General features: G+C 44.9%; 1 protein-coding gene across 2 annotated transcripts in view; it reads right to left on the bottom strand.

Annotated features, from left to right (window-relative positions):
* Positions 1 to 8,189, bottom strand: part of SLC9A6 (solute carrier family 9 member A6) — a 51,925-nt gene extending 43,736 nt beyond the window's left edge. For both annotated transcript variants that reach the window (XM_045883061.3, XM_045883012.2), the window contains exon 1: positions 7,832 to 8,189. In XM_045883061.3, the coding sequence (XP_045739017.2) occupies positions 7,832 to 8,168 (337 nt within the window). In that variant the 5' untranslated portion in view covers positions 8,169 to 8,189. The remainder of the gene's footprint in view (positions 1 to 7,831) is intronic.
* Positions 8,190 to 12,148: the final 3,959 nt, after the last annotated feature.

Below are 12,148 nucleotides of genomic sequence, written 5' to 3'. Positions count from 1 at the left end.
TGTAGTTCAGTATGGCTGGGTTATAAGTGACAGAGTTGAGTGTGAAAGATTGGCAGGAGCTGAGTCATAAAAGACCTTGCAAGTTGGGGAAGGGAGTTTAGACTTTATCTTGAAAGCAAAAGGAAGTCATAGGATTATAAATAAACAGTGGCTTGACATCAGATTTCTATTTTAGAAAGACTGGTTGTTCTAGACCACAGTGGTTTGAAGGGGCCAGATAGAAGGCCACTGCAGTCCTTCAGGCACTAAGAGCTTAGGGCTTCATCTAAGAGGGCAGAGAAAGGGATGGAGAGAGATTTTTAGATGGTATTATCTTTTAGAAGAATTCAGTGACTGAGTAGACCAGGAGGAAGGGAGACTGGGAGAAAGACTAAGAGGAGCCAAACTGACTTGGCAACTATGTGGGTAAGCTGGCCTGAGCAACCAGATAGGTAGCAGGGCCATTCAGTGAGAAAGGGAACAGGTTCACAGGGGAAAACGTACAGTTCTGTTTCAGACCTGTTGAGTTTGATGTACCTGTGACAACATGTACAGTTCAGTGTGTGGGATCTGGAGCTCAAGGAAGTAGGGGGTCTCAAGTGGAGATGGCTGAAGTCAGGTGCCTTTGAGATTACCTGGGGAGCAAATAAAATGGGAAGAGGACTATGGATATACGCCCAGAATTTTATCCCAACATTTAATAGCCAATGTAAAGGAGCTGGTAGAGGAGGAGGAGCTGATGAAGGAGTGGAAGGAAGAAAATTACCAGGAATAGGAAGGAAGAGGAGGAAGTGATGAAAACTAGCCAATGCTGCAGCCAACTCAAGGAATACAGGTGTTAAGAAGGGTCCATCGGGTGTGGGAACGAGGAGCTCACAGGTGACCTTGGTAAGGGCAGTTCCAGTGGAGCAGTGGGGGCAGAAGCCAGGCCAAAGTGGGAAGTGATAAATGCAGGAGAGGGGACAAATGTGGGAAGTGGGGAGGGTGCAGAGATGAGGGATTCTCCAGGCAACTTACAGTCACACGTTTTTTAAAGCGAGCAGCAATGAGTAACTGCTGAACAGTACGATGACCTGAAATTTTTAAAAAGTTTTTAACAAAGTCCCAGATTGAAAATAAATGACAGAGAAAATATTTGCAAATCATATATCTGCTAAGGGACTAATATCTAAAATACATATATCTGATAAGGATACAAAATATCCAAAATACACATAATAGCAAAAAAAAAAAATCTGATTAAAAAATGGCCAGAAGATCTGAACATTTTTTCATAAAAAAATGGCCAGAAGACCTGAACTGACATTTTTCCAAAGAAGACACAGAGATAGACAATAGGTACATGAAAAGATGCTCAACATCATTAAGCATCAGGGAAATACAAATTAAAACCATGATGAGATCACCTCACACCTGTCAGAACGGCTAAGATCAAAAAGACAAGAAATAAGTGTCGGCGAGGCTGTGGAGAAAAGGGAACCCTTGTGCACTGTTGGTGGGAATGCAAACTGGTGCAGCCATTATGAAAAACAGTATGGAGGTTCCTCAAAATATTAAAAAAAAAAAAAAACCTACCATATGATCTAGCAATTCCATTTTTGGGTATTTATCTGAAGTAAACAGAAACACTAATTCAAAAAGATATATGTACCCGCATATTCACTGCAGCATCATCTACAATATCCAAGACATGAAAACAACCTAGTGCCCATCAATGAACGAATAAAGAAAATGTGGCATATATACATGACGGAATATTGTTGTCATACAAAGAATAAAATCTTGCCATTTGCAACAATATGGCTGGACCTTGAAGGCATTATGCTATGTGAAATAAGTCATACAGAGAAAGACAAATACCATATGATCCCTCTTATATGTGGAATCTAAAACAAAACAAAACACCAAGCTCATAGATAACAGAGAATGGACTGGTGGTTGCCAGAGGCAGGGTGTGGGAGGTGGAAGAAATTAGTGAAGACGTATATGTTTATTTAAAAATTAAAAAAATGAAAGATACACTGTGAAAATATCTAACCTCTAAAAAAACAAAAATAAAAAAGGGACGGTTGGGTATTAGCTGGGTCTGACAAACATAACCTGGGTGAGCAAAGGCTATAGATCCACAGTCATCCCGCTATATGATACAGAAAGAGCTCTTTCTCTACTATCCCATAAGACCCCCTAATTAAGGGGCTCAGTAAAAGCCGCCCCCGCTTTATATTTATGTGCCAAAAGCATAGCTAAGCTACTACAAATAATAACAGCAGCACAAATTCTTTCCATGTCCTTAAGGCCGACTGTGTAAGGAATGGTATCTACCCGTTTTGCCCTCCGACTCAATGCTGAAATGTCACTGGGTGCCCTGAGGAGGACTCAGCACTTGGACAAATTTAAAACACACACTTGGGCAGTTAAAACTTCAGCAAGGAGAATAATTACTTAGGTTGGAAAAAACTGAGATCCTTTTATTACAGCATCAGACATCTGAAAAATTGGAATTTCTCTGAATAAAGTTGACCGTTCAAGTTAATTTGGGTTCTGTGAAAGCTCAAATCGTAATCATAGAGTTAAAGCAATTCTCAGTGAAGAGAAGTACACAAAAAGAGTGCTTTGTTAAGGGGATAAGGAGGAAACTTCCAGCCTCCTACTTAGACCCACAAAAAAACACTGACAGCATGAAATTTAAAATTACCACTAACAGGCAACAAAGAATACAACCTCAAAGAGGTATCTTTCACAAAACAGAAAGGTCCCACCTCTCCTACACATTCCTGACCCTCTTGAGCTGGATCCCCTCCCAGAGATAAAGAACTCAGTGTATCACCCAGGGCTCCAACACTGTATGGGGCTCATGGTCAATGGAAATTGGTCTTCTAAGGGATCTCGGCCCATTCTCCCAGTCTATGACACTAAAAGCCTCTGATAGTCAAAAATATGGAAGGAATATTGCTGGGATATCAACTGTGGTCAAAATTGATAAAATTTCTACAGATTAACAAGTGTATGTATGTACAAAGAGATTTATATACACGTATGTGTGTGTATTATATAACATTTATCTACTTCTTGAAGAATGCTGTTAGAATTTGTTTTAAAAGCTAATTCAACTTCAAGATGGCCAAAAAAAGGCAAGGCCTTTGCCGACCTCTGGTTAGTTTTATATGTGTTTATTCATCTTTTTGTCTCCTAGAACATTTTCTACAGCAGCTCCTCCAACCTTTACCCTCCTTCTCAAATCTTCAATCTCACTGCCTCCTTTTCGGAGAAGCCACAGGCCATCTGATGTAAGCTGCCTCAATTCCAAGCCTCCCCGTGTCAACATTAGCTCATTTCTCTTTAGCCCCTCTCTGGGAGAAAGATCAACCTCTTTTCCAAGGGAATTCTTTCACTTAGCACCTGAATCAATCAATCCCCATCCTAATTCTTTCATATATTATGTGATCCTCATAACCTTATGTAGTAGATATTATTATAAATCTCTCAATCATTGTTTCTTCATCTCTAAAATGGGGATAAATGACTTAGCCAACAGTATTTTTGTTATTAAGTGATAAAACCAGCACTGAAGTCTGGTTTTTCTATTTCCAAAGCCTCTCTCATCTTCTTCTTCTTCTTTAATTTTTTAAAAAGATTTTATTTATTTATTTGACACAGAGAGAGAGACAGCGAGAGAGAGAACAGAAGCAGGGGGAGTGGGAGATGGAGAAGCAGGCTTCCCGCGGAGCAGGGAGCCCAATGTGGGGCTCAATCCCAGGACCCTGGGATCAAGACTTGAGCTGAAGGCAGATGCTTAATGACTGAGCCACCCAGGCGCCCCCCACCTTTTTTTTTTTTAAGTAGGCTCCATGCTGGCGTGGAGCCCAGTGCGGGGCTTGAACTCTTGAGATCTAGACCTGAGCTGAGATCAAGAGTTGGACGCTTAACCGACTGAGTCCCCCAAGCCTCTCTTAACTTTCTGATCATCTTCTTGCTCTCACGTCACAATGAACTGCTCCAGTGGTTAAGGTCTCTACTCCCTCACAGCCTTCCCTCACAATCTATCTCCAAAACCTCTACAACACAAGTATTATCTCTCTACATGTATGATCTTACGAAATTTACTATAGCATGATGTAGGAGAAAAAGCACAAGTTTGAAAGTCAGATAGATGTATGAATTCTGGCTCCATCAAGTTCTAGTCTGTGACTTTAGGGTCGATAACCTCTCCTTGAACCTCAGTTTCCTTATGCATAGTGATGATAATACTAACTGGTTTATCTTTATAGTTAAGTTTTATCTCTTCAGTATAAGACAATAAGGTTAGGGGCTAAGAGAATGGGGCTGCTGAGCCAGACTGACTGGGTCCGAATCCTGGCTCAATACTTACAAATTATGTGACTTCAGGCAGGTCATTTAACCTCTCTCTGCCCCAATTTCCTTCTATGTAAAATGGGAGAGATAATAGTACCCATCTTACAAGGTTGTTAGGGGGTTTAAATGAACACATTAGAATGCTCAATCAACATTACCTATTAAGGCACTAGATCGTAAGTGCTTTGTGGGCAGGGAAGATGACTAATATCTGTATTTTCCATCATATCTCATACGTCAAAGACACTTAATATTTATTGATGAATCACGTCAGTTAAGCGTAGGACTCTGGATGCTGGAAATTTCAGGCAAAATATTTCTTCCCTGTCCCTTGCTTTCTATACCATCTGTAAACACACTACAGTGAGTGATCACTTTTCAGACTTAATTAACTACCCTGACAATTTTTACTAATGGTGACTCACTTTTAAGCTTCTTAAGCAAGTTAGCCCAGTGAACAGAACACTTGGGTGCTTTCATATTGTGTTTGTAATTGGAGCAATTAGGCTATATTACAATCTAGAAACTGATCACAATTTAATCTTTTCTTTTTTTACTCTTGATTCTCGAAAAGATAAAGGAGAGGCTTATTTTAAATAGCATTTTCCAGGATTTAGGTAGCTAAACTGACATGACAGAAATAAAATCATTGGTGGGCTGAATCTTGGAGGGGTGGATATTCCCAGAGTAAGGAGGCTTTTCATCCAGAAGTCAAGCTGAAAAATAAAGGTCTTAAAATAATATATTGACATAACAGCTATGATGGTATAAGAGTCAAAGAAAAGGTAAATGGCAGACAGTAATTAGGATTAGAAAACATTGATTCCCATGGCACTGAAAATACTTTGACCCAATCCCATCTATTCTCAAACTGGACTTGGGAGTTAGTTAGGAGGCTGTTTATCCATAGCCCCCATTGCCATACTGAGAAAATGGAACAGGCTAAAGAATGCCAAGTTGTGACAAAGCAAGCCCAGATTTGACTCCCAGATAACACCCTTCCACTTGATATTCGGCAAGAGATACCCTTGTTTTTCCTTTACAAAATACTAACACTAAGGTACTCCATTACCTTTTACTACCAGAAACATCAGGAAATGCAGTCAGTAATACCACTTTTCTATTTAGTTCAAGAGTTAGAAGAAGTTAATGATATCAACGACCACGGAGCAAGTATTTTCAGGGCAATTCTAAGTACTTATTTGATACTAAAAAAATACTGTGTTTGCCTCTTATAAGACTAAGGAATTAAAAGAACTATTTTAAGCCTAACCTGAGAAAATGCAGTTATAAAACAATAATAATAGTATCACAGCTATCATTTATTGAACATTTACTTAGGGGTCAGGTACTAAGCTAAAAACATTTCTTCCTCACAATAACCCTCCTATCATTTCCCCCAATTTATAGATCACAGTGTAAGAGGGTAAGGGACTCGCTTAAGATCACACAGAACAATTAGCACAGTGGGACAGGAATCCTGGTCTGACTCTAAAGCAGGAGTTGGCAAACCACAGTGATGCTTTGTTTGTGTATGGCCCATGAGCTAAGAACAGTTTTTTATGGTTTTTAGCTTTGTAAAAAGAAAAAAACAAAAAGAAGAAAATGCAACAGAGACCCATGTGACCCACAAAGTCAACAATATTTACTATCTGGCCCTTTACAGAAAAAAATTGTGGACCTCTGGTCTGAAGCCCTGCACCTTTAACCACTACATCATACTCTCTCCATAGGGAGGAAAGAGGCTTCTGTGATCAGTTCCTTGTTTTAACACCATAATACTCATTTGGCATTTAACTGAATTTAAGATGCTGTTATTTTCTTTATGTGATCTGTCTACCCAAGAAAGCTAAGTGCCTTGAAGGTGGGGATCTTCTATTTCTTTGTATTTTCTGTGCCTAACACATAGTTGGCTGACTAGCAAATGTTTGTTCAATATAGTAAATATAAATCATACATTGTTATACAGAGAAATTATATAGAGATGTGTAGCTTAAGGGGCGCTGCAAGTAAAATGCAAAAAAATATGAAGTATGAAAACCATCTAATATGTCTAAAAACTAAGAATCCTAGGGAGCAGAGATATTTGCACACAGGCTTAGAATCACATTACCTTACGGATGAAAAATAAACCTGAGTTCATGCATTTTCCTGATGCACACAACTGCCTTGTTTTGTCACCCTTGAGATGCACATATGCACATTCCAGAAGTCCGTATTTACTGGAAAGGGCTGGGGGGGAGGGTCGTGGAGAAATGTCTCTTTTGTGCCAAGGCTTCTTCTACCTATTTGCAAGTCTGAGAAACAAAGCTCAACAAGCTCATCAGTTTAAGCCTGTTCCATATGAAGATAATCTTCACTCACGGACTGCACAGAAAGGATTGTCTGTCCACCCTCATGTCTTCAGCCACCTACACCCTCATAGTCACGTTAAGACAGTCAGCAATATACATCTTTACCTCTCATGAGGCCTCGGAGCAGGCCAAAATGCCTATGAGCCCATGGTTCGATTTGCCCTTCTCGCTTTAAGACCAAAATATAAAAATACATAAATAAGAAACCTCAAAAAGAAAGCACACTAAGACACCAGAACTGAAGCCATTTACTCAGTGGTCTGTCAATAACCTTATGCCACCAGCAAGTCACCCATACTGCATATGCGTGGTGTTCCTAATCACTGTTTGGCTGAACTGTCCTGATCACCGTATAGTACAACACACTGCTGGGAGATCTTTAACTCTTTCCTGTCCTCACCTCGATACGCCTGGATTAGGAACGTAGACCATACGGATCCTAATCAGATATTACGAGCATAGTACAGTAAATCAGGATGTCATTCAAAATACCCCAAGCCTTCCTTGTAGCTTCTTTTACGTTCGGGTTTTCACTTGGGCTACACGGGAGGTAAGGTTTTCATTCTCAACCTCGAAAGGACAGGGCGTACGTAGCAAGAGCTGGGTGATGGGTAAAGGTGGACTCCGGTTCCAAAAGGAAGCCAGATCCTGAGCAGCAGAGATACTACTGCAGCTTCAGTGGACCTTAAACAAACTGACACCCCAGAGAAATAGATCGCTATGCTGTCTTCCCCTCCCCCAGTCCCCAGCCCAATCCGAGACACCGCACCCACTCCCTTCCCATCCTCAGTCCCGGGTCCCGAGCTTGGTAGGCAGAGGCGGAGGGGGGGTGATGCGCGGAAGAAAAAGGGGGTGGGGTCGGAGGAAAAAAAGGTGTGGACAGGCAAAGGAAAGGGGGTGCGAAGCAGAGAAAACGGGGGGCGAGGCGGAGGAGGAAATGGAGTGAGGCAGAAAAACGGGGGGCAAAACAGAAAAAGGGGAGATGAGGCTGAGAAACGGGGGTGGGGGAGAAGGCGAGGCAGAAAATGAAAGGAATCAGAAGGTGAGCCGAACGCAGGCCGAGCAGGGCCAGGAGAGGAGGCGAAGCAGCCGGCGGGCAGAGAAAGGGGGAGCGCCAGGGGGCGGACAAGGGTTGAGGCACTTGCCATAAATCATAGCCAGGCCGGTTTCATGCAGGAAGCGGGCCCGGCGGTGCTTGAAGAGCCAGATCGTGAGGATGGTGAGGGTGAGCAGCAGGATGAAGATGAGCAGGTTGGCGCTGTCCTGCCGGTGGCTCTCCTCGGCTTGCTTCTCGGACACGATCTCCTCGTCCATGGCTCTCGCCGCTCCGCCGGCGCCGTCCGAAGCCCCGGCCCAGCCAAAGACGCCCACTGCGAGGAGCAACCAGAGCGGCCGCATGAGCCGGCGGGCCCCGGGGCCACCGCCGCCGCCGCCACCGCCGCCGCGGCTGAGGGGCGCCCGCAGCCAGCCGCGCCGAGCCATGACTCCCCCCGCCCCCCGCCCCGCTCCTCACCCGCAGCCGCCCGCGGTCGGACCACTCCCCGAGGGCTCACGGGAAAGGGGCGGGGCCCCAGGGTAGCCGTCGGAGTGCGCGCGGCCGCCGCCACCGTCGCCGCTCTTAAAGGGGACGCGGCACTCCCGGCTCGCTCGGCCCCATCCCTTTGCCCTTCGGGCCTCCACCGCACCGGCTCCCCCCAGCCGCACACTCAGGTGCTGCCAGGGAACGAAAGGCTGTCGCATCTAGCCCACGGCCTTCCGGAAAAGAAACCTCAGCTCGGCGTAATCAAGCAGAGGCGGATCGAGCTAGGTCTACTTTGGTCCTATTCTTAGAGCTCTCAGGGGAATCGAGCTTTCATAACACATCTCAATATTGTCCCCCAGTGTCTCTTAACTGGATAAGAAGCTGTCCCCTCGGGGGACGCCCAGAACTCCATCTCTGTCATTTAAATCGGATTCTCCTTGTTCTGTCCTCACTGGGAAAAAACCAACAACACTGTAGTAGTTCATAAAAAATGGACTCAGGGGCACCTGGGTGGCTCAGTCGTTGAGCGTCTGCCTTCGGCTCGGGTCGTGGTCCCGGGGTCCCGGGATCGAGCCCCACATCAGGCTCCCTGCTCGGCAGGAAGCCTGCTTCTCCCTCTCCCACTCCCCCTGCTTGGGTTCCTGCTCTCGTTGTCTCTCTCTGTCAAATAAATAAAATATTTTTTAAAAAAATGGACTCAAAGGCAAGGAATATGCGTGTGTCTGTACGTTCAGTTTTCCTTACACGTCAACCACCCGAGATGCGAGTCATCTCTCACGTCAGGAACCCGTACAGAGACACTCGTTCATCTCGCAAAGAAGATTCAATCGGTGTGTGCCCAAATTTACCCAAGCTCCAAACACTCCTCTCCCTTCCCAAAGAGGAAATCTTTTGAGGTGTGGTGCGTTTCTCTTTCTCTTCTTGCTCCTTTTCCCTGCTGTTCTAACACAAATTTCCCCAGCTTGGAAGTCACCTTTGACACCATCTCTCATCTCTCTTCCTCCAAGAGTATTTTCTCTACTCTCAGCCTCTCCACCTGGCACCCCAGAAGATTCACAGTTCTCACCTCTTGGAGAACAGTGGCTTCCTGTTTTCTCCATATTTATCAAATCACACCTTAGTCTCTGTGGGCTTTTTGCCTTCTCTGGACTTTCATTTCTACCTCTACATGTATGCACTACAAATCCCCAGCCCTGACCTGCCACTCTCCCTTCAGGCCTCTACCAGTGGGATAGCACATCCTGTTGAGGGACCTACCAAGCTCAAAAACCTAGAACTGCTTTGAAGTGAGCTCATCTCCCCCTTACAAACACGAATTCTTTCTCAAATTTTGCATACCATCAGTGGTACTATCAATCCAATTCCTATCATTCTGTCTAGAACTCCTGATTTTTTTTTAAGATTTCATTTATTTATTTGACAGAGAGACAGCAAGAGCAGGAACACAAGCAAGGAGAGTGGGAGAGGGAGAGAGAGAAGCAGGCTTCCGGCTGAGCGTGGAGCCTGATGCGGGGCTCAATCCCAGGACCCTGGGACCATGACCTGAGCTGAAGGCAGACGCTTAACGACTGAGCCACCCAGGCGCCCCCGCTAGAAGTCCTGATTCTTAAACGCTTTCATCTCATGGCTATATCACCTCCTTGCTAAGACAAATAACATCCAGGCAACTCCAAGCTACCCCATTCTGGATTCACTCCCACTAACCAGCTCTTTAAGTTCCGTGAGGATAGTGAGCTTAAAAAAAAAAAAAAAAAAAAAAAAGACCCAGAACAGGTGTTCAACTCCAAATTCTGTCCCTGTCAGGTCAGGAACTGTCCCAGGGACTGTGAGCCCATTTTCTCCTGTTAGTACTTGGGTCTGTCTGTACCTTCCCAAGAAATCTCATGGCTGCCTGTCCCCTACACCCTGGTTCCAGCCTAACCACACTGCCCTGTGCACACAGGGCTGGCCTTTACGAAACCCAGGTGAGGATCCTTCTCAGTCTCCCCACTGTCCCTTCCCCAGACCTAGCTTGATTACCCCAGAAGACCTAGCAAATTAGTTTACCTGTTTCTTCAGGACTGACCACCTAATCCAAGGCTGTTTTGCCTCAGCACAGAATCATTTTTCAGTCTCTTATTAGTGTTTGGAACTTGGAAAAAAAAGAAAAAACCAAAGTCAGAGATTGCTTGCCTGACCAGTAAGCAAATGTCTTCAAGCGCCAGACTCTACCTCTGTTTACAGGCCCCAGCGACTTAGTATGCCCCCTCATCCAGCCACCTCTTTATATCACAGTTCCAGGAGGAATCTTGACATGGCAATGATTCTACCAAGTGGGCCAATCCCCATGAGTTTTGGCTCCCCTGAGAATGTACCCCTCTCTCAACCCAAGCCAGTTGCTTGGTCCCCTCTGTCTCCTCCTTTAACGGGTACTTGGATCTCACCCAGGACATCACGTGCTCTGAGGCTGTTTCAGGGGGTGCTATCTCCTCACCACCCCACTGTCTTACACATGCACACATACAGTATGTGCAACTCGCGCCCTGTATCATGTGGCCTGAAGGAGTTGCCACTCAGCTCACTTCCCCATTGTTGTTCCAAGCTCCTCACTCCTCCAGCCTTCATTTTAAGCTCTAACACTCTCCATTCCTTGTCACCTAATGACTTCCTGGTCACTCCTGTATATTCATGGAGGATGTGGGCATCTGGGTCACAGCAACCCTCCTCCCACCCCGCCCCGTCCCAGCCCTGCTTTCATCCTGGCTGATTCGATGCCCATACCGATAAATCACCTGGAATTTGAGCCTTGCCTCCTTTTTCACTGCGAAAATCAAGATCCTCAAGAAAATAGTCCTCATCTTCCTTACCCTGCCACCTACTTAGATATCCTATTAATGCCCCTTCTTTCTTCCTCCCCTCTAGCCTCAGTCAAAGAGATGTTTCCTCCTCCCTTACGAAACATACACTGCAATCTGTACTCTGCATTCCATCACCTCCTCCCTGCCTCTTCCAGGATCTACTCCAACCATCATCTCCCTCCACCATCTTCAATGGCTCCTTGTCCACTAGCTTTCTTTTTTTTTCTCTTTATTTTTTTTAAAGATTTTATTTATTTATTAGAGAGAGAGAGAGAGAGAGAACACAAGCAGGGGGAGAGACAGGGGGAAGGGCTGAGGGAGAGGGAGAAGCAGACTCTTTGCTGAACAGGGAGCCCGACTTGGGGCTCGATCCCAGGACCCTGGGATCATGACCTGAGCTGAAGGCAGACGCTTAACGACTGAGCCACCCAGGTGCCCCACTAGCTTTCTTTTTATTGAAGTCTAGTGGACACTAAGTGTTACATTATCAGTTTCAGGTGTACCACATGGTGATTCCACAAGTCTATATGTTCTGCTGGGCTCACCACAGTGTAGCTGCCATCTGTTCCCATGCAACGCCATTACAATACCACTGACTATACTCCCTATGCTGTGCCTTTCATCCCCGTGACTCATTTCTTACAAAACTGGCTCACTACCTCTTCCTGTTCTCCAAAACCACTTCCAGATCTCTCCTGAGAAACAGGCCTTTGTCTACACCTGCCTCCACTACCACATTAGTTTTCTCTCCCCCTCAGAGATGAGCTTCTCCAAAGAGTTGGCTACATTCTCCACACTCTCATCTGCTAGTCCAGAGATTAGCAATGTACAGCCAATGGAATCCGGTCTGCCACCTGTTTTGGTATGGGCTGAACCTAGGAATGCTTTATACATTTTTTTAAATGGCTGAACAAAAATCAAAAGAAGAACATTTCGTGACACATGAAAATGATGTGAAATTCACATTTCAGTGTCCATCAGTAAAGGTTTATTGGACATGGCCGTGCCCGTTTGTTTACCTATGGTCTGTGGCGGCTTTTGCACTGCAAGGCAGAGTTAAGTAGTTGCCAAAGAGACTGTAGAGTCTGCAGATAGCCTCAACT

This window comes from Mirounga angustirostris, unplaced genomic scaffold (assembly GCF_029215605.1).
Source record: "Mirounga angustirostris isolate CCGP_5_RB_7025 unplaced genomic scaffold, mMirAng1.0.hap1 SCAF_11, whole genome shotgun sequence".
Classification (NCBI taxonomy): Eukaryota; Metazoa; Chordata; class Mammalia; order Carnivora; family Phocidae; genus Mirounga; species Mirounga angustirostris.
The sequence above is the reverse complement of the archived record's forward strand: the minus strand, read 5'-3'. Positions and strand labels throughout refer to the sequence as shown.